The sequence below is a fragment of the Pipistrellus hanaki genome, assembly GCF_964339955.1.
Source record: "Pipistrellus hanaki genome assembly, chromosome: 3".
NCBI classification, from domain to species: domain Eukaryota; kingdom Metazoa; phylum Chordata; class Mammalia; order Chiroptera; family Vespertilionidae; genus Pipistrellus; species Pipistrellus hanaki.
Window position 1 is genome coordinate 90,081,093 of NC_140505.1, and position 25,529 is coordinate 90,106,621.

Genomic DNA, 25,529 nt, shown 5'->3' on the forward strand with positions numbered 1-25,529 from the left:
TCCACATCCTCACCAGCACTTGTCATTGGCTGATTTGTTGATGATAATTTTGTAAGGGAACTGACAGGTGTAAGACGTACTGCATTGTTGTTTTGATTTGAAACTCTCAGATAGTAACTTTGAGCATGTTTTCATGTGCTTCTTGGCCTTCCTTCTGTCTTCTTTTGAGAAGATTCTATTTAGGTCCATTGCCCATTTTTTAATTGGATCATTTATCTTCCTTTTATCAAGTTGTACAAGCTGTCTTAGATGTTAGAGATAAACCTTTATCAGTGATAACATTTGCAAATATGTTCTTCCCATACAGTGAGCTTTCTTGTTGTGTTGTTGATAGTTTCTTTTGCTGTAAAAAAAAAAAATATTTTTTTATTTTGATGTAGTCCCATTTGTTTATTTTCTCTTTAGCTTCCATTGCCCTAGGGGCAGTATCAGTGAAGAAGTTCTTTTGGCATATGTCTGAGATTTTGCTGCCTGTGGATGCCTTTAGTATTTTTATGGTTTCCCGTCTTATGTTTAAGTCCTGTATCCATTTTGAGTTTATTTTTGTGTATGGTGTAAGTTGGTAATCTAGTTTCATTCTTTTGCATGTATTTGTCCAATTTTCCCAACACCATTTATTGAAGAGACGTCTAGACTCCATTGTATATTTGTGCCTCCTTTGTTAAATATTAATTGAGCATAGTGATTTGGGTTGATATCTGGGTTCTCAATTCTCTTCCATTGATCTATATGTCTGTTCTTGTGCCAGTACCAGGCTGTTTTGAGAACAGTGGCTTTGTAATACAGCTTGAAATCTGGTATTGAGATCCCTCCTACTTTACTCTTCTTTCTCAGGATTGCTGTGGCTTCTCCCTCCCAATTAAAAAAGCTGCATAATCTGGTGTCAAACCAGCCCGTCCTGCATCTCTACACCTTCTACCAATTTAATTGTGCTTTATTCTTTACCTCTCTACTTGTAGTACTCATTCAGCTATCCCATGGTTCTAGTTGATAGTTGTTCTGTAATTTAGTTGTAAATTTGATTTGGTTGTGGAAGGCAGCAAGTACAGACATTTATCTATGCTGCCATCTTTGTTCTCCCAAGTGATTTTTTTTAATTCTGACTTCTAATTCACTGATATGATCCTCAGCTTCCCTTAATCTGCTGTGTATTCCTTCCAATGTGTTCCTTATTTGTGCTATGTCATTCTCTATTTGTGTTTTAATCATTAGTATATCTTTTCTCATGCTGTTGAGCATCTTTATCATTATTATTCTTAAGTCTATATCAGGTAAATTTCTTATCTCCATTTCATTTATCTCTTCTGGAGAATTCTCCTGTTCTTTCTATGGGGGGTTATTTCTTTGTCTTCTCATTTTGGCTAACTGTTTGGGTTTGTGACTATCTATTAGGTAGATCTGCTACACATCTCCATTTCTAGTGCAGGACATTATCAAATACAGCTTCTGTCTAATTAGATCAGGCAAAGACTCAAAGTCTCTAAACACTCCTCTGCCTACAGACTCGTAGGATTTTGTCTTGAATTACCCTTAGGCAATTGTCCACTGGTTTGGCGAGAGTCTTTTTTTTTTTTTTTTCCCTCGGGTCCAGGCAATTGCTTCTGCCGGGAGGCTAATTGTTATTCTCAGTCTCTTATTGGACCACAGAAACTCTTCACCTTGGGGCAAGGTATTTTCCAATAGGAAGGGTCAACTGCCTGCATAGAAAATGTCTGCATGAGAAAGATGACCTCCACAGAATAAGTTAATGACAAGCACAAGGAAACCCTGGTGTTTGACTTTTGATCTCTAACCTCAGAGCACATGATACTGGCTTCTGCTCAGACAGCTCCAGTACACTCTGCTCTCCCTCTGCCAGAGCACAAGGTGAGTAGCTTCATAGGGAATTTGTGCATTGGCCCTCTAAGAGGGTACCTGAATTTCCAGCCATATCTCCCTGGCAAAAAGCAACCCTGCTGCTTTTCATAGTCAGATGTTGTGTGGGTACTTTTTTCAGCTCTGGTGCTCTCTGGTGGGAGACATAGCTTGAGGATTAGAAACTAGAGTTCTCAGTAGCAACCCCCCACATTTGAGATATCTCTCCTAAACTTCAGTTGCTGTCTATGGGAGCCTGCCAGCCCTTTCTCTCCTCCACCCCTCCTACCAGTCTCTACTTTCTGTTCTCTCCAGCAAGTCTTCTCTTTCAAACAATAAGTGGGAAAAGCCAAATGCATTCTGCATTTATCCGTTAGTCTATTAGAAACTTGAGTCATTGCTCCTTAGACTTGAGATTACAGGCTTATAGGTAGAAAATTGTAATAAACTTTCTGCTTTGTTTTATTCAGTGAGAAGAGTTTAATTTTTGAAAAACTTGGATTTTGGAATGGATTCTTAAGTATGAAAAAAAAAAAAAAAAGCATGAGCCACAGGAAAAAACAATAGATGAATTAGAACATAAAAAATTTGAAAGTTTGTGCATCAAAAGGAATTAGCAAGAAAACGAAAAGACAACCTACAGAATGGGGGACTATTTTCAAGTTATATATCTAATAAGGATATAGCATTCATATATCTAAAGTCATAACTTAACAAAAATACAAACAACCCAATTAAAGAATGGGCAACAGACTTGAGTAGATAGTTCTCCAAAGAAGATATACAAATGCCAACAAAGACATGAAAAGATGTGCAACATTAAGGAAATGCAAATCAAAATCACAATGAAATATTTTATACCTACTAGGGTGGCTAGAAAAATAATAATTTTAAGATCAAGTGTTGGGGAGAATGTGAAGAAATTGGAACTGCAGTACAATTCTATTAAGCATGTAAAATGTCTCAATCACTGTGGAAAATTTTATTGATTCTTTAGATATTTAAGCAATTCCACCCTTAGATACTTATTAACCACCAGTCTCTTCTTCACTAAACTTTAGCCATGCTTCTCTAAGCCAGCATCCACCTTGTGGGACCTGCATCAACTAGTAGTAGCAAAAACTGCTACCTTGATGCCTGTTCACTCTCAACATCTGATCAAATTCTTCATCCCTTTCCCACCCCATTCTTGGAATCTGAAAAGCCTGATCTGTTTTGAGTCAGCATTCTGTCAAGTATGTTTATCCAGAATGCCCCCTTACCCCTATATTTCCTTTTGGGAAATTTCCATCCAATGACCCAACCCTGTTCTTTGGTTCTAAATTCCCCACTTGCCCAGGGTGTGTTTGGAATTAAGTCCAGTTCTATATTGAGGTATCTCTTTCTGTGAGTTCATTATTGGTGTGTAATGAAATAAAGTTTTTACCACTTAAACAACTGGCAGGCTCTAGTTTTCTTTCTTGTTTCATTATTGTTTAAAGTATTACATACTGCTTTTTTTCCTGATTGACCCCCCACCCCAGGCCACTTTCACCCCAGAGATAAGACCCCACTGTCCTGGGATCTGTGTCCATTGGTTATGCTAATATGCATGCAAACAAGTCTTTTGGTTGATCTCTAATCCCCCTCCTAGCCTTCTCTCTAAGGTTGGACAGTTTGTTCAATATTACCTTGTCCCAGGATCTACTTTTGTTCATCAGTTAATGTTGATCATCTGATATTTATCATATGAGTGAGATCATCTGAAATTTATCTTTCTAAAACTGGATTATTTCACTTAACAAAATGTTCTCATTCCATCTATGCTATTGCATCTGGTAAATGTTCCTTCTTTTTTATAGTAGTGTAGTATTTCATTGTGTAGATGTACCATAGTTTTCTAATCCACTAATCTGTTGATGGGCACTTAGGTTGTTTTCAAATCTTAGCTATGGTAAATTGTGCTGCTATAAACATAGGAGTGCATATATCCTTTCTCACTGGTGTTTCTAGTTTCTTGGGGTATATTCCTAGAAATGGGATTACTGGGTCAAATGGGAGTTAAATTGTAAATTTTTTGAGGAAACTTTATACTGTTCACAATGGCTGCACCAGTTTGCTTTCCTACCAGCAGTGAAGGAGGGTTCCTTTTTCTCATCATCCCCACCAGCACTTGTCATTTGCTGATTTGTTGATGAAAGTCATTCTGACAGGTGTAAGATGGTATCTCATTGTTGTTTTGATTTGCATCTTTCTAATGATTAGTGACTTTGAGCATGTTTTCATGTCTCTTAGTTTTCTGAATGTCCTCGTTTGAAAAGTGTCTATTTAGGTCCTTTGGAAATTTTAAAAATTGGATTGTTTATCTTCCTTTTGATAAGTTGTGTGAGTTCACTGAAAATTTTGGAGATTAAACCCTTATTGGAGATAACATTGGCAAATATGTTCTCCCATGCAGTGGGCTTTCTTGTTGTTTTGTTGATGGTTTCTTTTGCTGTGCAGAAGCTTTTTATTTTGATGTAGTCCCACTTTTTATTTTCTCTTTAGCTTCCATTGCCCTAGGAGCTGTATCGGTAAGATGCTACTATGGCAAATGTCAGCTATTTTTCTGCCTGTGGCTTCTTCAAAGATTTTTATGGCTTCCTATGTTACGTTTAAATCCTTTATCCATTTTGAATTTATTATTGTGTATAGTGTAAGTTGGTGGTCTACTTTCATATTTTTTGCATGTATCTGTCCAGTTTTCCTAACACCTTTTATTAAAGAAACTGTCTTGACTCCATTTTATGCTCTTGCCTCCTTTGTCAAATATTAATTGAGCATAATGGTTTGTGTCAATTTCTGGGTTCCTTGTTCTGTTCCATTGGTCTATATGTCTGCTCTTTTGCCAGTATCACACAGTTTTGAGAACCCTGTCTTTGTAATAAAGCTTGATATCTGGTATTGTGAGCCCTCCAACTTTGTTATTCTTTGGGGCCTTATTTTTTATTCCAGATTAATTTTTGGAGAGTTATTTCTATGTCTGTTAAATATGCCATTGGTATTTTAATGGGAATTGCAATGAGTCTATGAATTTCTTTGGGTAGTATGGACATTTTAATGATGTTGATTCTACCAATATATGAGCACAGTATGTTCTTCCATTTGTTTATGTCATCCTCTATCTCTTTTTTCAATGTGTTGTAGTTTTCTGAGTACAGGTCTTTTACTTCCTTAGTTAAATTTATTTCTAAGTATCTTAAAATTATTTCTAAGTATCTTAAACTTAAATGGTAAACAAGATTGGTTTTTCAGTTCTCTTTCTCTGAGTTCATAATTGGTGTATTAAAATGCCATAGTTTCTGGGTGTTAATTTTGTATCCTGCTACATTTCCAAATTCATTTAATTACTTCTAGTAGTTTTCTGATGGAGTCTTTTGGACTTTCTATGTACAATATCATGTCATCTGCAAATAATGACAGCTTTACTCATTTTTTTTTCCAATTGGATGCTTTTCTTTCTTCTTCTTGTCTGAATACTCTGGCTAGCATTTCCAGTATTATTGATATATCAAACAAGAGTAGCGAAAGTGGACAGCCCTGCCTTGTTCCTGTCCTTACGGTAAATGAATTAAGTTTTTGCCCATTGAGTATGATGTTGGCTGTAGGTTTGTCGTATAAGGTTTTTATGTTGAGTATGATCCTTCTATTCCCACTTTTTGGAGAGTTTCTATCAAAAAGGGGTTTTAGATTTTGTCAAATGCTTTTCCTGCATCAATTGATATGACTGTGATTTTTACCTCTCAATTTGTTTGTGTGATGTCTCACATTTATTGATTTACAGATATTGAACCATCCTTGCATCCCTGGAATAAATCCCACTTGATCATGGTGTATGATCTATCTAATGTAATGCTGAATTATATTTGCTAGAATTTTGTTGAAGATTTTAGCATCTATGGTCTTCAAGGATATTGACCTGTAGGGTGTCTCCAACACAGAAGTTCTCCCAGCTTAGACACAGCTGATCCTCACAGCCAATTGGCCTGGATGTCAATTCCTCCCAGTGATACCAACAACAATCAAGACTTAACTACAACAAGACTGTGCACACAGCAAACAAATGGGTGCACCAGGAGTGTCCACCTCAGGTAACTGGAGAGTCTGAGCCACTAGGAGCTATAGGACACCTAGCACACAAAGACACTCTATCAACTCAGGGAAGCAGTGAAAATGTGGAGACAAATAAATAGATCACAAATGAAAGAAATGGAGAAAAGTAAATGACTGGGTATAGAGTTCAAAACCATAGTTATAAGGTTCTTCAAGAATTTCCTAGAAAAGACTGATAAATTTGTCAAGACCCTTGAGGATATGAAAAAAGACTAACTAGAAACTAAACATTCACTGACTGAAATAAAAAATATTATACAAAGATCAAACGCAGACCAGAGGACCACAAGAATCAAGTCAAAGATTTGAAATACAAAAAGCAAAAAACACTCAACTGGAAAAGCAAAAAGCAAAAAGAATCCAAAAATATGAAGATAGTGTAAGGAACCTCTGGGACAATCTCAAGCGTACCAACATCAGAATTATGGGGGTGCTAGAAGAAGAGAGAGAGCAAGATACTGAAAACTTATTTGAAAAAATAATGACTGAAAACTTCCCCCACCTGGTGAAAGAAATAGACTTACAAGTCCAGGAGGCACACAGTACCCCAAACAAAAGGAATCCAAAGAGGACCACACCAAGACACATCATAATTAAAATGCTAATAGCAATAGAAAAAGAGAGAATATTAAAAGCAGCAAGGAAAAAACAGTTAGTTACCTACAAGAGTTCACCCATATGACTGTCAGGTGATTTCTAAACAGAAACTATACAACCAGATGGGAGTGATAAGAAATATTCAAAGTGATGAATAGCAATAACCTTCAATCAAGATTACTCTACCCAGCAAAGCTATCATTCAGAATGGAAGATCAGATAAAGAGCTTTGCAGATAAGAAAAAGCTAAACGAGTTCATCACCACCAAACTAGTATTAGATGAAATGCTGAAAGGTATTCTTTAAGAAGAAAAAGAAGAAAAAGTTAAAGATAAAAATTATGAAAAACAAATACATGTCTATCAACAAGTGAATCTAATGATCAAGTGAATAAAAAATCTGATGAACAGAATAAATTGGTGAATATAATAGAATCAGAGGCATAGAAAGTGCAGACTGGCAATTCTCAGGGGGAAAGGGGTGTGGGTCATGTGGGAAGGGATTGGAGAAAAAATGTACACATATGGATGAGGACAGTGGGGGGGAGGGGTAAGTAAAGAGAATGGGGTGGGATTCGGGTGGAGAGGAGTTATGGGGGGGAAGGAACAACTGTAATAATCTGAATAATAAAGATTTATTAAATTAAAAAATATATATATGTTTATATAATAATAATTTACACTAATAAAAGAGAAAGATGCAAATTGACCATACTTTCATGACGTCCACCACCCAATCAGGGGTGAGAATGCAAATTAACCAAACAATGATGAAGGGATAATTTGCATATGCAGGCACCAAGCAGCCCATAGAGAGGCGGGATGCTTGCATTGTCATCATGGTGACGAATCAGGCGTTCCACACTGTCCCAATCGCTCCAGACCTCTGGGCAGTGTGGGAAGATGGAATGGTGACTCTGGGCTGGAGTGAAGGCAGAAATGCTGCTCAGGCTGGAGTGACGGCAGAAAGGCAGCTCCAGGCCTGAAGTGAAGGCAGTGCCAGCAGTCAGGGGAAGGAAGGCCCATTCTTGCATGAATCTTCATGCATTGGGCATCTATTAGGTCTAGTAATAATTAATGTCGTTTTCTAATACTTTTTTTAAATCGAATTTATTTAAACAATACAACAAAATTTAATCAACAATATAGTTGCCGTTGTTTTCTGCTACTTGTGCCCAACACTCAGGAAGCATTTTAATCCCTCTGTTGTAAAATTCTTGTGATTTTGATGCAAAAAATTCGGTCAATGCATTTTTGAGGCATTCTTCATTATTAAATTTTTTTCCAAGAAGAAAGTTTTGCAAAGAACGAAACAAATGGTAATCAGAAGGGGTAATATTAGGAGAATATGCAGGTTGAGGGAGAACTTCCCATTCCAACTGGCGCAGTTTTTCAGCAGTGATTCTTGCAGTATGCGGTCGTGCGTTATCGTGGTGAAGAATTACGCCCTTCCGATTAATCAGCGCGGGTTCTTTTTCTCTTAAAGCTTGGGCTAACCTTTCCAATTGGACACTTTACACTGCACTTGTAATGGTTTGGTTAGATGGTAAAAGTTCATAATGAAGAATTCCTTTAAAATTCCACCAAACACACAACATCACTTTTTTCACATGCAAGTCAGGTTTCGGCGTGGGCTGCGGAGCCTCATTTTTGTCCAACCATTGAGGCCGCCTTTTCAAATTAACATACAGCACCCATTCTTCATCTCCAGTAACAATTTGCTCTAAAAACGGCAAACGGTTTTGACGAGAGAGGAGCGAACTGCAAATTGTTACTCTTTGATTACGGTTGTTGTAGGTCAACTCATGAGGAACCCATTTTCCAAACTTTTGGACTTTGCCAAGTGCACGCAATTGATTGGAAATTGTTTTTTGTGAACAATTTAAAGTTGTCGCAAGCTCTTGTTGGGTAATTTGAGGATTTTGCACCAAAAGAGCTTGAAGAGCTTCTTGATCAAAATTGGACACACGGCCTCGACCACTCTTGTCATCTAACGAAAAATTTCCCTCGCGAGATTTCTCAAACCAACGCTGGCATTTTCTGGCGCTAACTGCATCTTGACCAAGAGCACTACAGATGTTTTTTGCAGCCTCACTTGCTTTTCTTCCTAATTGGAACTCGTAAAGCATGCAGTGCCGAATATGCTCTTCATCCCCCATCTTCTTAGCCCTAGTTTTGCAACAAAAACCAAACCAAACACAAACTTTTTCAAGCAAAACTTGTTAATTGCACTTCACACATTCTGTAGATACCACGTGTTTGAAGGTTATGTCAATACAAGTCAACGCCAAGCAAGATTTTAAACGAATGTTGAAAAACGACATTAATTATTACTAGACCCGATAGTAATAATAATAATAGTGATAAATTTCCCCTTTCTTTAATCTACCTATGTATACATTCATCTATTTTTGGAAAAGGAGAATAGAGTAGGGAGCAGATAGGCCTGAGTTTGGTGATTGAAAATAATTAAGGTATTAGTAGAAGAAGAAAATAAGCTAGGAGAAGAAACACATAACCATAAAATAAAAAAATAAAAAATAAATTAAAAAAGCTAATGAATAATTAAAGAAGCAACAATAAGAAAAAAATTGCCTAGTGAAAAAGAGAGAATAGAGAAGGGTGCAGGAACTTGGAGCAGGGGAGAGGAAATTAGATATATGAGTAAGCCAACAGAGACTACTATAAAGCAATGGGTCAATAGAGCAGATAGACAATATCAATTTTTAATAAGGAGTTAAAAGAAAGGAGAGAGAAACTAAAGCAGGAACATGAGAAGAGAAACAGGTTGAAAAGTGGGTGGTGAGGAAGATAGGGTTGGCATAAAGGAAAAAGTGAGAGTAAAATATTAAAATTTAAAATAATAAAATAAAAATAAGAGTGTAGAACACTAATCTAAAAATAAATAAATAAATAAATAAATAATCATATATATATATATATATATATATATATATATATATATATATATATATATATATAAAAGCCTATGTGACCAGCTGTCCCGCTGACCATCTGGTAGCTATGATTCACAGTGACCACCAGGGGGCAGATGCTCAATGCAGGAGCTGCTAAGCAACAACAACTTTGCAGAGTGCCCTCTCACACTCTGAGACCCCTTGAGAGATGTTGGACTGCTGGCTTCAGCCTGATCCCTGTAGGCCAGGCCAAGGGACCCACCAGTGCACAAATCCATGCATTGGGTCTCTACGGTAGTAATAATAATAAAAGTAAAATAAAGAAAAATTTAAGTAAAAGATTTTTAAAAAGTAAAGTATGGCCGTTCGCTTGCTTCAGCTGAGTATTTAATGTCCCTTGGGGGTTGGTCTAAGACCCATTTTCCACTGTTCTGCTGCAACATCTCAGCTTCCTGCTATATAGTCAGCACCATGTTGAAGCTCCCAGAGATCTACTGCTCCTCTGTGTCAGATGCCACTGCCTTGGTTTCAGGCAGCCAGGACAAATCTGACCACTTTGTTGTTTGCTTGCATTCAGTCATATTTACACAGGTGTCTATTCTGACAATCCTCTAGGTATCAGTGTTTCCGTATTAGTTTCCTGGACCCTATTGCCCCTCAACCCATTTCTGGAGGGCTCCCTGGGGGTATTTCAAATCTTTGTTTCCCTATTGAACTCAAGGCTGGGTGTGGCTGTGCTGCTGGGAGGAGCCTAGTCTTCAGGAGAAAAATGTCTGTTCAGGATGGGAAGGATCATGTCCCAGACCTGGCTTGCTGATTGCCTCTCCCTATTTTATTCCCCAGCTTCCACAAAACCACATTCCCCTGCACTGCAGCCTAGGTGAGTGTTTGTAATTGGAAGATTTTGGGTTTAGCAGGTAAAAGCAAGGAAAATATAAAGACAGCAACTGCACCACTATGCATCTCTCCCCGCGTGCCCTCCCACCCCCACCTCTCAGCTCTGCACAGCTGGTGAAGTACACCAGTCTGCCTTTCTGCGAATAGCCTCCCATGGCTGTGGGATTAGATCTAGAGTTCCCCACTGCCAGAAGCCTAGGACATCTTTCCACAGGTGAGCGCTACAGGTGTCCACAATGTATGCACACTTGGTGCAGTGCAGTCTCCCTCTGACACTATATTCCCTGCTGTGCATGTTTCTCCCTCCAGCCAGGATCCCTGATCTCACCTCTCTCCAGGCAACCTCTAGTCTTTGTATCCACAGATTGTCTCTCCATCTGGGTTTAATTTGTCAATTCCGGGTGGATATTATTTGATTCAGCTGTTTCTCCTATTTGTTCTGTGAGAAGGCACTGGACCTTTCTGCCTATCAGGCTGCCATTTTGTCTCCCTCTAGACAAACTTCTTAGGAGCCCGCACCAGGGGAGGCTGGAGTCTCGGTGTCCGTGAGTTCACAGCCAGAAGGTGGTCCCTGGGCAATGCGGCTGTAGGGTCCCAATAGGTATCTGAGGTCTCCCTCGGGGGAGGTGGGGGTTAGGTCCCAGTCAAAGCCACCCTTCCCTTTGAGATGGCACATTCTCTGCAGCAGAGCCAGCTGCCCTGGGAGAGATTGCAGTGGTAGTCGAGGTTGCCTGGCTAGGGTAGCCTGGTCCACTATTATGCCCAGATTTCATGATCCCCAAGGACCACCAGTGAGCCGAGTCCGATGCAATAGCAGAAAGCCTGTATTCCATGCTAGCATGGGCTCTGTCTCACTTACACCAACCTCGGCATGGTGGAAGAGAGCAAGCTTCAACAGATCAAAAGGTTTTATAGGGTGGTGATGTCACTGCTTTGGCTGACCCTGATTGGTTGGGTGAGGGCTAGGGTCCGGTTACAAAATGGAGGATCAGGAGTTATCCCCCACCCTGCCCTTTCACCGCCAGTCCTCAACAGTCCTGCGGAATATAACTGTCCCTCAATCACATATACACACACACACCACATGTCCACGCACTCCCCTTTCACTCTCTCTCACTCACACACTCTCTCACTGCTATCCTGTTGGGCACTATCTTCCATCTCCCTCTAGTTTTCTTTAATAGAATATACACAAAAGAGTTGACATACTCCCACACAAATGTTCATAGCAGCAATATTCACAATAGCTCAAAAGTGTAAACAATCCATATGTCCATGAATGAATAGATGAATGAAATTGTGGTATATACATATAGTGGAAATGCATATTAGCCATAAAAATGAATAAAATACTGAAACTTGCTACATGGTTGATGAATTTGTAAAACATTATGCTGAAACACAAAAAGGTCACATGTTCATTTATGTGAACTAACCAGTTTAGGTAAACCCATAGAGTCTGAAACGAATTGGTATTTGCTGGGGCCTGGAAGAGGAAAGAAAATAACTGTTTAATGGGGATGATAAAAATAATTTAGAACTAGATAGAGTTGATAGTTATGCACCATTGTGAATGTACTTAATGCTACTGAATTGTAAAGTTCAAAATGTTTCATTTTATGTTCTGTGGATTTCACTTCAATAACATTTTTAAAAAGTTTATAACCCAACAAACAAAGTTATTTAAAGATGCAGAATTACAATAGTGCAACATATGCTTGTTATTCCGTTCCTGAATTTTAAAAACTGTTCGGTGAGGTTCCCCCCTTCCCCCAAAACATTAAATTCATTGGCACTTGATATACTATCAAGGCTACATGGCTTGGACTAGGAAATATAAGATATCATTCCCTTTCCATTGGATGGACTGGGCAACAAAAGCTAGTCCCAAGTATTTTCATCTTGGAAATTCTACTGGGCACCCTACACCTCAAATAACAGCCACATCCTACTGTTATAGAACAATGAAAAGCTAACAAAGTTCCAGAACTGTGGAACTTTTTTTTTTTTTCCTCCTTTTTTGAGTCCAGCAAGGCTAGAGAATGATCAGATTCCTGAGTAGGGGATGCTGGGAATTGAGAAAATGAATGCGACAGATATAGAGATAGAAGGAAAAAGCTGAGGCAAGGTGGGACTACTGTCCTCTGATAGAAACAGGGACCCAGAGCCAATACAGGGTGTTTATTTTATACAGCAAAAAATAGGAAGTTTTACTAAAAGTCAGGATAAAGGAGATTATGTGCATTCTTGGGTGGGCCATTCCTGGTGCTTGGCTGGATTTAAATAACAAAAGCTACCCCCTGGCATATGGACTGAAGGTCAAGCTGACAACACTCCTGCCTCTGGCAAAGCATGTTTCCAGGACATGGCTTTGCCAGAGCCAGTGGATTCAGCTGACAATAATTAAAGAAATGCCCATGTGCCTTCCCAGGCACTCTCTACACAGGACAAGTGGTATAGGGAAACTGAGGCAGGAAAATTAAACAAAGCCAAAAAAGTTTTGCAGGTTGCTTGTTGCAGGACCTTATCTTAAGGACAAAGTGTTAAAACCTCTCTTCACAGAAGAATGCAGAAGAGAAGGGAAAAGGGAAGAAGAGGAGGAGGAATGTTATTATTTTTAGAGAGAGTGGAAGGGACCTGAGCGGGAAGGGGAGGGGAGGGAAGGAGAAGGGCGGGGAAGAGAGGAGAGAGGAGGGGAGGGGAGGAGAGGGGAGGGGAGGGGAGGGGAGGGGAAGGGAGGAGAGGGGAGGAGAGGGGAAGGGAAGAGGGAGAGAGAAACATCAATGTGAGAGAGCCACATTGATTGTTTGCCTCCCGAATGCATCCTGGCCTGGACCTGGTATCAAACCTGCAATTCAGGCACATGCCTTTGATCAGGATTGAGCATGGGACCCTTCTGCGCACCGGGCCTACACTCTAACCATTAAAACAATATCAGCCAGGGTGAAACACGTAATTTAAATCACCCTAAAATCAAATAAAAGACAGAAGAGAGGAGGGAGGAGGGGGAGGAGTGCAGTCTTTTCTCACCCCACTATTTAAACAGAGAAGCCAACACTCAAGATTTAATTGCCAGGTACTTTAATTGGGAAAGCCATAACAAAGAAAAGGGGAGACCTTCAGAGTTCATCTGTATCATGATATCTAACGGGAATTTAAAAAACCAAACCAACAGGGAATATAGTCAATAATATTATAATAACTAGGTCTGGTGCTGAATGGGTGCGGGATTTATTGGGATGATCACATAGTAAATTGTATGATATCTGGTCACTGGGGTGTACAAAGAATAACGAAGTTTAAATTGTTTTTAAAAGCCTTATAGACACAGGGTATATAAGGCAGAAACCCCACCCCACTCGCTCTTCAGAGGGGCTTATAGCCCATCTGCATTACATAAGCCAGATGTTTAGATTTGCTTGCCTTATATTAAAATTAAATCATGAGTATGATTTAATTTTTAAAAATAAATTCAGTTTAAAACAACACAATCAGGGTCTCTCCTTTAAATTCATTTATAGGCGCATGACAAGAATTGAGGGGGAGACAGCCCTTTTCCTCTGACTCAAGGGACTGCCAGATAACACCTCTGGGAAGTCTGTGAAAGGTGCAGGTAACACTACCAGCACATTACGGATCAGACTAAGCCTGCAAGGCTTGGAATCAGGAAGAGCCAGGACGAGGACAGGGAGGGGTGGGGCTGTTAACAAAATCCTAGCAGCCACGCCCCCTGGCACCCACGCACCCAACCACGCCCGTCCTCTCCTTTCGCTGTCGCCATCGCCCGCCCCTCAGCAGCCGGACGGGAATGGAGGCACCGGAACAGGTCCCGGACCGGCCAGAAGGAGGGCGTGCGCTGGTGGCGGCAAGGAGCGAATCCCCTTGCGAGTCCCAGCCGAGCAGGGTTCGGCCCTAGCCGTGGGCCACGGCCTGCGGGGTAGTCGCGCGAGAGCCGGTGGCCGAGGTCAGAGGTGAGCGAGCCGCTTCCGGTGTTACGTCACTTTCCGGAGGCCGGAAAAGGAAGACGGTGTGCCCAGTGACTCGGGCCAAGCTGAGCCAGCCACGGTCTAGGCGGCCACCTCCGTTTGACTTTCACGGTGCCACGAAGCACGCTCTTCATTTTAGTTTGACTTTTGGGTTCCAGTTACAGGTATTTTGAAGCGCAGTAATTTCGCGTAGCGCTTCTTTGGGGGCGGGTTTCTTGGTGTCCATATTGAATAAAGGCTGTTCCTTCGCTTTTGAGTTGCGGCGTATTGCAGGAAAAGCCTAAATTGTTACAAAAGCTCGAGCAGTTGGAGGAAACTCGGATCCATCATAGAAATCGATGGAATCGATTGCGATATGACAATTGTATTAATTACTGGTTCTCGCCATGGTTACCGGGAGTTCAGAAACGATCTTGGTGAATAACTGCCCCTGGAAGCCATCCCCCGGAACCACCGTATGGGAAGGACTGTATTTCTCTGAATACATGAAATATAAAATGCTTAGCAAGATTTTTCAACTGAAATTAAGTACAGTACGATGGTTTAATAACCATGATGTAAATTTACAGCAAAATTAAGAAAAAAGTATGTTAATCTGAGCAGATTCGGGTCGTTATTTTAAATGCTTTGCTTTTAAAAATTAAAAACAGGTGCTGGGTTGACTGGTCTGAAGGTTGTAAGATTTAATGGAGATAATCTAAAATTAAAAATTGATAGTGATCTGAATTCCACTAGTGTGACCTTGGGAAAGTCATTGGTTTTGAGTGCCTTATTCTGTAAAGACAATGGTTTTCTCACAGACTTCTAGTATGTATATCCAGTATAAAGTAAGAATGTTTGGTTTGTAAGTGATAGTAATTGGTTTTTGTCTGTAATAACTTAAATAATTTAAAGTCACTAAGCCTTTTTCACTCCATTCCCCCAGGTAGGGACAAGAGATCTAATTTTACACTTGATGTTAGCCAAAAGGCTGAGAAGCTATTAGAGATCTAATTTTAAAGCCATTACATTTGCCTTTCTGTATAGTATTTAATCTTTAGATTCACTGGTCAAATTTTTCATCTTGACTTGAATTCATATTAAATCTATGAACTCTTGAAGAGTAGGATTAATGTCTTAATAATTTTTAATGATTATTCCTAATTTGGGTTGTTTTTTCCCCCCTCCATCTCCACCTCCTTCTTCTTGTCTCTCTCCCCCCCCCCCCTCAACACACCCCCCCACACACACACTCACTTTTAATAAACCTAAACTGGCAAAACCTAAGCTTTGGGTTCACCAAAACAAGCCAAAAGAATTTTACATGGGAATACTATTTTCTGTCATTTGCAGATGTGCTTTTACTTCACCTATATAGACAGACAGACACGGATTACAAGGAATTAGGTAAAGAATTCGATTAAAAATAAGCCTTATTTATTTGGCATCACTTACAGAGTAGACATACACCATTTCTGTTTGAGGCAGAGAGGCTACAGCAGTGGGCTGGCTTTAACTCTGACAGCATCTTTGAATCACTTGGGGAGTTCCAAAAATGTTGATCCCTGGGCCCTACCCCAGACCAGGTAATGAAAATCACTGGAGGGGTGATACATGGGTATTCCATTTCTTAAAGCTCTCGGGGTTACTGTGTTTTGCAGCCAGAATGAGAACCCTTGTGTTAGAGAAATAAGATTCTTCCGAAGTGTATCCAGTTTGTTTCAGGGACTTCAGCTGCATCTGGAAAATGTAGCCTAGGGTATTTGGGGGAATTATCAGCAGATATGATGAAGTGTATGATTTGTAAAGTGAACTGTAGAGCAATCAAGGCCAATGGGATGGTGGTTACTAGTAATCCAGAGGAACCAATGAGACCAGTAACAATGAACTTTTGTTTTTTTCTCTCCTGGATATTAAATATTTTTGAAGAAAGTGAGTAATCATTTTAACTTACAAACTGTATTTTGCCCTATCTAGTCAAAAGTATACTTTTCAATAGTGAATAGATCTAGATTGTGGCACATGAATTTCATTATTGCTGGTTATTAAAAAGTGTTTTAGGAAAACATATCTCAAATAATTTTTCTTCTTACTAAATTATTATCATTTCTTTAATTAGCTTTATGTTAATATGGGGGTTTTGCTTTTGCTTTTACAGTGCTATAAGTTTATCTTAAAGGCATGGTTTTCACCCTACTTCAACGCAGTTAAATTTACATTTTGGACCCCTATTTTATACCACAATGGTAAGCTACAGCTCAGTATGTTATTTATGTTTTAGATTGTTCTATTTCTTTATCTCCATAAAAATATCTATTATAGATACAGAAATCCTCTTGCAATCTGTTTAAGTTCTCTAACTGGGAAATTACTTAGTAACTACATGCAAAATTTTCTGCACAAAATAGGGGGCTCATCTCTCAATTCTGTGTTAAAATATCCAGGTTATACAGATAATCTACCTGTCTTTAACTTTATGAAACATTAAAATGTACTTCTATTTATCATAGACCAAATCATTGGCAAGGAGGATGGATATAAGTTTGATAGTTTTGGGGGCTTCTCATATTTTAAAGTTTAAAATATGATTAATTTTTTTTTTTTTTTTTTTTTAACAAACATAATGTGCTTTAAATAACATTTAAAACGTCAATTTTAGTCTTCTAATGGCACATTTCTGTTCACTGACTTACAGTCACTAAACACACATAGGGCTGGGCATTTAACTTTTGTAACTAAAAATTAAAGACAAAGGGGGAAAAAACACTTTTTAATGTTTTAAAGAAGTAGTAATATTTGACAGTATGAGAATAAATGAACACTGACCACCATGTTGAATTGCCTCAGAAAACATTTGTCTCTCTTCTCCTTTGGGATTTTGCCTCTCTACCCCTGCTCTATTAGAGATAAGTAGAGCAGTTGCGGTGAGGTTCACATCTTGTTTTATATATTATATTAGCTAACATTTCTTTCTAAAGTATTTGAAGAAGATAGTATTGATATATAAATTATGCTTGTATTTACATATGTAGGTATATCTTACTAAATTTTTTGAAGTTTTGATTTCAGAAGTGAAATATTTACTTGAGAAGATTTACTATTTAAATTGTCCTAGAGTGTATATTTGACTATGTTTATTATAATTCTTTTATATAAACTTTAAGGTTTTATAGCCAAATAATTAAAAAAAAAACCTTATGTATCTGTCAAGTGTATATATTCAGAATGTTTTTGTGCTGGAAAATGCTTTATACTCAGGAATGTCATCTTGCCCAGTTTTGTTGGGAATTTGAACCTCATAAGATTTTTAAAATAAATTGCAAAACATTTATTTCAACTGAATCTTTTGAAGGTATATATTTCACTTATTACACTTTAGGTATTTGATGATGTGGATTGTTTTTTCTTGCAGTCTAAATTAAAAGGCCAGCTATTTTTGTAATCATCTGATTTCTTCATCCTTAGGACTAGGGTGGCAGGATCACTTAAACCTTTCCATGACTTCCGAAGTATGGCAATATTTATTCTTCCCTTTACCTTTTTGGGTTTTGGTGGATGCTGAGAGGTTTTACGCAATGCAACTTGGTAGATTGAATTGTTGGAGTCTACAAATAAAAGAGAAAATTTTAGATCCTTGTAAATAAAAAAAAAAAAAAGAAAGTTCTGTGCCTCTTAGTCATTAAAAATGACTGACATTGTGAATGAAAAATACAATAACCCTGTGCCCAAACCACAAAACTAGGAATAGAAATCACTAGCAGTATATATGCTTAATTTTGTTTAAAGCCTAGAACTTTTTATTTTCTGTGTGTTCTTACAAAAGAAACTTTACAGATAGGAAAGATAGAAACTATTTTCTCATTTCTCCCTCTTGCCTTAAAATAAGGGTTTCCAAATAACAGATGAAGGATGGGAACCTACTAGTAGATCTTAAATTGTACATGTACTAATAATACTATATTTTATCAACTAGAAGATGCATTCATTCTCTTTTACATTTTAATATTACTGAATTGAAGATGAATCTACAATCAGTGACCTCTTACAATTATAACTGATAGCACATTTTTCTTAATGTTACCTACATTAATGATGTTTGCTTATAGTTGATGTTATCTTAAAGTCATTGAAACATGATAATTAGCCATTATTTAATTGCATTCTACTAGGCACTGACCTAAAAACATGTTAAAGAATCTCTGCCTTAATATAGTGGGACTTTAAAAATAACAATATATATATATATATGACTTTCTAAGTTGATGATAGGTATCAACATAATAAGCACCCCCAATTTTCAGGATTCTTAGAAGATTAGGAGAGTAGTCTTTGCTTTACTTGAATTGCATACTTGATGTCCAGTATATTTTACTGAATGGTGCTCTTAGAATGTTAAAGAAGCTAAAGTTTATAAAGTGGTAGTAGTTACTATCTCCAGCTCATTATCCTGTATTAGTCTCATGCCCTGGCCAAAGAAAGCTATTTTAGCATTTCTTATCTAATTTGTTATCATAATCAGGTGCCTAAGACTGTCAGAATTTTTTCTTTATAATATACTAGAGGCCTGGAACACAAATTCTTGCACAACTGGTGTCCCTTGGAATTGGTGTGGTCCCTCAGCCTGGCCGGCAGTTGGAGTTGGCCAGCTTGGGGAAGGGGCTGCAGGAGATTGGCTGGCCAGCCCAATTGGGGCCATTGGAGCCCTGGGAGGTTGGCTGGCTGGGAAGAAGGGCTGTAGGAGGTTAACCAGCCTGCTTGATCAGGGCCAGCCTGCTGGCTAGGGGGAGGGACCATGAGAGTTTGGCTGTGGGAGTGCACTGACCACCAGAGGGCAGCTTCTGTGTTGAGTATCTGCCCCCTGGTGGTCAGTGCACATCATAGTGACTGGTCGACTTGTTTGGTTGGTCGCTTAGGCTTTTACATATATAGATATTGAGCATACAATGTGGAGAAGAGAAAAGGAAATATATTAGACTTATTTTATTTTATTTTATCTTATCAGTAGAAACTCTTGCTATTTATTAAAGGTAAAATTTCATACAATGACCTGAATACAAAATGTTTTCAAGAGAGTATCCTTTGTGCATTTACACATACAGCCTTATACAATACAGTCTAAAATTTCAGTTGAATGATGTTTGTAATTTCAGTTTCTCTATTTTCATATATCAGCAGCAGATTACCACTTCATGTTACAATTACTCACAGAGCTTATCTGTAAATGAAATTCAAAAACATGATGTGAACATAATGTGCTGCCAGCACAAGTAGAGACATGGCTACTGCTCCTATCACACCTTATGTCAACATGTTCATTCATAATAATGAAAAATACACCTTTGAGGACATAATTTCATTAAACCTTATCAGAGCAACTAATATTTCCTATAGCATGTGTGTAACATTTCAAATGCTGCAGAATCTTAACAGGCTCATTCACAGAGCAGTGAAGTGCTATGGCATTCTTAATATACACAAATATCCCTATGTGACATTGCAGGTGAAGAGCAAAGAAAACCTATATAGTGTTTCATTGCTGTTATTTAAAACTTAGTTAACCGCTGGTGAAAGCCTCCCAAGTTAGTTGCATTAGATAGCTTAATTAAGTGTATTGATTAACTTACACTTGCTTCTTACTGCTCTCAGCATCAGCACCAGCACCAATGCAATCATATATGTCTAGATTTTATTTTTTTTATTATTATTTTTTTTTATTTTTTCATATTTTATTGATTTTTTTTTTTGCCCCCCTCCCTCCCTCCCACAAATCCCCTCCCTCCCCAGAGTTTTATGTCCATTGGTTGTACTTATATTATTAGACTTATTTTAGAAAATTATACTTAAACACTTAATTACAAATGTTATGTGTATATTAAATTGTTTTTTGTGAAAATAGCTAATATTACCAAATGCACTATTTACTTTTTTACAGCAGCAAGCTTTAGAACTAGCTTTGGATCGTGCAGAGGTAAGACATCACTAAGTTATATATTGAAATAGTATTGACATTAATTGACAAAACTCAGTTTTAAGAGATTTTGTTCTGATTGTGAGAGGAATACATTAATATCATTTTAAGGCAAATATGCAAATTTTTCTGTAAGTATATAAAAATACAGGGCAATGTTTGAATCAACTGTTACTTGAAGTTCTCAGTTAATAATGCTGCAGAATAAAAATTAAATAATACTTCATCCTTAGGAGTAGGTAGTAATCTGTATTTAAAAAACTATGACTTACATATTAAATAATAATAGTTATTATTTAAATAATAATAGTTATTATTTAAATAATGACTATTATTTAAATGAACAGAATTTCTAAAATCATGTTTTTCTATTTTGATAAGTTTTCTGATTTCTCAGTTGAAGGGGGGGGGGGGGGAATAGCCAAAAAATTAAGTTATTGCAATTGGATATGCTCTGCATATTCTGAAGAACCATAAAATATACTGAGAATATTTCTGAGTTATGAAATCACATTTGCTTATAGCAGTGAAATATTGTGCTAAATTTTAGAGAAGTTTAAATTTCACTTACCTATAACACTAGAGACCCAGTGCATGAAATTCATGCATGGTGGGCGTGGTCCCTCAGCTTGGCCTGCGCCCCCTCCAATCCGGGACTCCTCTGGGGATGTCCAACTGCTTTTCGCAATCTGGGACCACTGGCTCCTAACCACTTGCCTGCCTGCCTGATTGCCCTTAACCATCTCTGTCAGCCTGACTACCCCTAACAGCCTCTGCCTCGCCCCACACCTGGAACCCAGGATTCCTCCTCTAGCTGGATGCCGGCCCCCAGGACCCAGGCCAGCTTCACCCCGGTTGGCCTCAGCCACAGGGAACTGTGGGATGGACAGCTTGTCCCTATCCCAGGGCACAGGCGATGGTGCTTGGGACCATGGGATGGATGGCTTGTCCCTCTCCCAGACACAAGCCCAGCCGCTGGCGCCTAGGACCATGGGGAGTGCGGCTTGTCCCTTTCCTGGGCCACAGCCTGGCTTGTCCCCATTTCTCTATTGAGAACTCATTTGTGCCTGGCTGGTCCCCATTCCTCTCTCATAAGCTCATTTGTGTCTGGCTGGTCCCCATTCCTCCCTTGTGAGCTCATTTGTGCCTGGCTGGTCTGGAATCCTCTCTCCCCAGTGTTGAATGTCTAAACCAGTACTAACAGCATGAGGGTGTGATGATCATTTGCATATTAGCTCTTTGTTTTATAGGATATTTACAAGTTAAATCATTTTTTCTTATAATTTATTAGAACTCAGAAACTTGAGTGACTGAATAGCCTTTTTAGGCTTACATGTGTTTTAAACATACTTAAAACAGAGTTAGTTCATTCACTAAGTAAAAGGCAAGCTATTTCATAAACTTTTCTTCTTTAGTATGTCATTGAAAGTGCCCGACAGAGACCTCCTAAAAGGAAATACTTATCTACTGGAAGGTATGAATACTTTATTAATTGATGACTTTAGACTCATTGAAATATGATGAGAGCCACCATTTATTGCATTCCAAATAGGCACTACTAGAGATGTTATATTATAGGTACTTGGTGTTTATTAAAACTTTCTTAGTTTATGTTAGCCATGTCCACTTCACCTCCAATCTTAAAGAATTTGGGTGGAGGAGGGATGAGAGAATTTGATAACATTTATTTTACAATGATACAATGATTATTATATTCACATTATTTTTTATATTGTCTTTATTAAATTTTAGAAAATCTGTATTTCAAAAACTTTATGACTTATATATTGAAGAATGTGAAAAAGAGCCTGAGGTTAAGGTAAATATACATTTTATATATTGTTACGACTTTTGAAATGTAGAAGGTAAAAAAAATGTAAAGGAAGCGGGTAATTTGAAAGAGTTACATTTGAAGCAGATATTTATATTTTTGTGAATGAGCTAACATCTTTTCCAGCCAAATTCTAGCCAGTTTTACAGCTGACCCAGGGCTCCGGCTACAAGGTAGAGATCACATGCTTAGGTAGGAGATGGGAACAGTGTTTACTGAGTAACAGAATATCCCATTGGTAAGTCAGAAAAATATACTAATACTAGAGGCCTGATGCACGAAATTCGTGCACGGAGGGTGGGGAGTGTCCCTTAGCCCAACCTGCACCCTCATCAATCTCGGGACATCTCTCTCACAATGCAGGACTGCTGTATCTCAACCTTTCACCTGCCTGCCTGCTTGATTGCCTCTAACCACTTCTGCCTGCCAGCCTGATCACCCATAAACATTCCCCGGCCAGGTTGATCGATGACTAACTGCTCCTCTGCCAGCCTGATTGCCCCTAACTGCCCTCACCTGCAGGCCTGGTCACACTAACTGCTCTCCCTCCAGGCCTGGTCACCCCAACTGCCCTCCCCTGCTGGCCTGGTCACCCCTAACTACCTTTCCCTGCCAGCCTGGTCATCCCTAACTGCTGTCCCCTGCTGGCCTAGTTCCCCCCAACTGCCCTCTCCCTGCTGTCCTGGTCACCCTCAACTGCCCTCCATTGCAGGCCTCATCCTCCTGCAACTGTCCTTCCATGCAGGCCTGATCGAACCCAACTGCCCTCCCTTGCAGGCCTGGTGCCTCCCAACTGCCTCCCCTGCTGGCCATCTTGTGGTGGCCATCTTGTGTCCACATGGGAGAGGTCATCTTGTGTGTTGGAGTGATGTACAATTCGCATATTACTCTTTTATTAGATAGGATGTTGTGTAGGGCAAAAGTAGGTTTACAGTTTCAAGTAAGTGAAAGTATTTTTTTTTAAATTTTTAATATATATATATTTTTTATTGATTTCAGAGAGGAAGGGAGAGGGAGAGAGAGATAGAAACATCAGTGATAACAGGGATTATTGATATGCTGTCTCTTGCACATCCCCCACTGGAGATCGAGCCCTTGACCAGAATCGAACCGGGGACCCTGCAGTATGCAGGCCAACACTCTATCCATTGAGCCAAACCAGCTATGACCAGAGTTCATTCTTATGCATTATTACTTACTAACCGTATTATTTTCCATATGAACAACTTTTAAGTCTATTGCCCTATCCTGTGTATTCTTTTTTTTGTATGTGTGTGTTGTGTGTGTGTGTGTGTGTGTGTGTGTGTGTTTTATTATTATTGATATCAGAGAGGAAGGGAGAGGGAGAGAGAAACATCAATGATGAGAGAGTATCATTGATCAGCTGCCTCCTGCACCTCCCTTACTGGTGATCAAGCCCTACTGCAAATGTGCCCTTGACTGGAATCGAACCTGGGACCCTTCAGTCCATAGGTCAACTCTATCCACTGAGCCAAACTGGTTAGGGCCCACCCTGTGTATTCTTTGTTTCTTTTCCCTTCTGAGAAAGCATTTGTAGACTGAAGATAGGAGGAAAGTAACCTGTTCATGGTGATTTGTACTGGAAAGTTAAAGCTAATATAGGGCATGCAGGAAAATCAGTTGTGGTAATAATAAGTGAATTTGGTCACAAAATTAGTTCATGGCCAGGTTAAATTAATTTTTTTATTTAACATAAAAATATGGGCAGTTGAAAGTAATAAAATTGATTTCCTGATAATTATTGTGCTGTTAAGTTGTAAGGACCTTAAAGGGCTCTTTGAGTTCTGTTATCTGTCCCTAATTTAAAAATGAATATCATTTTACCATTTAGGTTAAAAAAAAAAAATCAGTGGAGCCCTAACCGGTTTGACTCAGTGGATAGAGCGTCAGCCTGCAGATTGAAGGGCCCCAGGTTAAATTCCAGTCAAGGTCATGTGCCTTGGTTGTGGGCAGAGGCAGCTGATCAATGTTTCTCTCTGTCCCTCTCCCTTCCTCTCTGGAAAAAAATCAATAAACATTTATTTAAAACAAAAAAAACAGTGGGATTCCTATAGTGCCTAATCTTTGAAATCTTAACATTAGAAGAAAAATGATTGTTAAACTATAAATAAGTCTTACAGTAAGTTTTGCATAAGTTTTATTGTGGTATAATTAATATGTAATAAATTTCATATCATATCTAATAAAGAGAGAATATGATAGTTGACTGCCATGCCCTCAAAGATGGCTGCTCCCACAGCCAATAAGGGAGAATATGCTAAATGACTGCCACACCCTCAAAGATGGCAGCGCCTAGTACCATTAGACCAGCTGGAGTGGCAGCAGGCCTGCGGCAAGGCTGGGCTGGCCTACAGAGTTTCCCATTCTTCTTAGCCCCAGCTGCCCAGGGCTGGCCTGAGGTGCAGGCCAACCTCGGATGCAGGGCCACCTGAGGCTCAGGTAACTAGGGCCTGTCAAGGCTTGCGCTGCCAGCAGTGGCAGCAGCAGAGGTGTGATGAGGGTGTTGTCTTCCCCTGGTCGCTGGTCACCTTCTGCCCCTGAGGGCTCCTGAACTGCATGAATTTTCATGCACCGGGCCTCTAGTTAATAATAAAATAAAAAGATACATTTTGTAATTTTGAAATCTATACACCCATAAAACTATCACAATAATCAATTTAATGAACTTTATCTCAGAGATAGAACTAAGATAGGACAGATATATAAAGATTCTATATTAGGAATGGCAACCATTGTCCACCAGCCAAATCTGGCTTACTGTGTATTTTGTAAATAAAGTTGTATTGGAATCCAGCCACACCTGTTGGCTTGTAGTATCTTTTCTATGGCTGATTTTACAATGCAATGACAGACCTGAGCATCACAGACCATATGGCCCACAAGCCTGAAGATACTAGCTTTTGTCCTTTAAAAAATTTTCTGTCCTTTGATATATATGTTCACTCCAGAACTACATGGAAACCAGCTTGTTTTTAAATATGGGGGGTGGGGAGAAGAGAAACAAAGAAAGAGAAAGAGAAGGATCAGACTGCGGAGTCCCACCTCAAGGGTGCGCCCTGAATGGCAGGGATGGCTCTGTTTCCTGGGGGAGCGCGGGCAGCTAATGCTGCCGGGATGCTGTCACGGCCCTGGTGACTGTGACTGCAGTGAGGAGGAAAGAAGCCCGCCTGAGCCCTGCGTCCTAGGCTGTGGTGTCCTGAAGACTGAGCAGCAACAGCTCTGGTGTGTCCTGAAGGCCTGTTTACCACACCCCAGCCCAGACCCTCTGCCTGGCATCTCCCACGCCTAAGCACTCCTGACCACCTCCCATTTCTGGGAAGAACCAAACACTTAATATGGGGTTTTCTT

The 25,529-nt window shown here is 39.2% G+C and overlaps 1 protein-coding gene across 30 annotated transcripts in view; it reads left to right on the forward strand.

The window, feature by feature from the left end:
* Nucleotides 1-14,193: 14,193 nt before the first annotated feature.
* The window catches only part of SUPT20H (SPT20 homolog, SAGA complex component), a 62,819-nt gene continuing 51,483 nt past the window's right edge, over nt 14,194-25,529 (forward strand). For 16 of the 30 annotated variants that reach the window (XR_014794665.1, XR_014794666.1, XR_014794667.1 and 13 more), the window contains exons 1-5: nt 14,396-14,546; nt 16,520-16,607; nt 20,294-20,329; nt 21,745-21,803; nt 22,082-22,148. Coding sequence is in view for 17 of the 30 variants with exons in the window: in XM_084879538.1 (XP_084735664.1) it covers nt 16,605-16,607; nt 20,294-20,329; nt 21,745-21,803; nt 22,082-22,148 (165 nt within the window). In the remaining 13 variants the exon portion in view is untranslated. Of the gene's footprint in view, nt 14,368-14,394; nt 14,547-15,714; nt 15,769-15,818; nt 15,948-16,519; nt 16,608-20,293; nt 20,330-21,744; nt 21,804-22,081; nt 22,149-25,529 lie in introns of those variants that run through there. The other 14 variants (XR_014794661.1, XR_014794662.1, XR_014794663.1 and 11 more) reach the window with 6 other exon arrangements.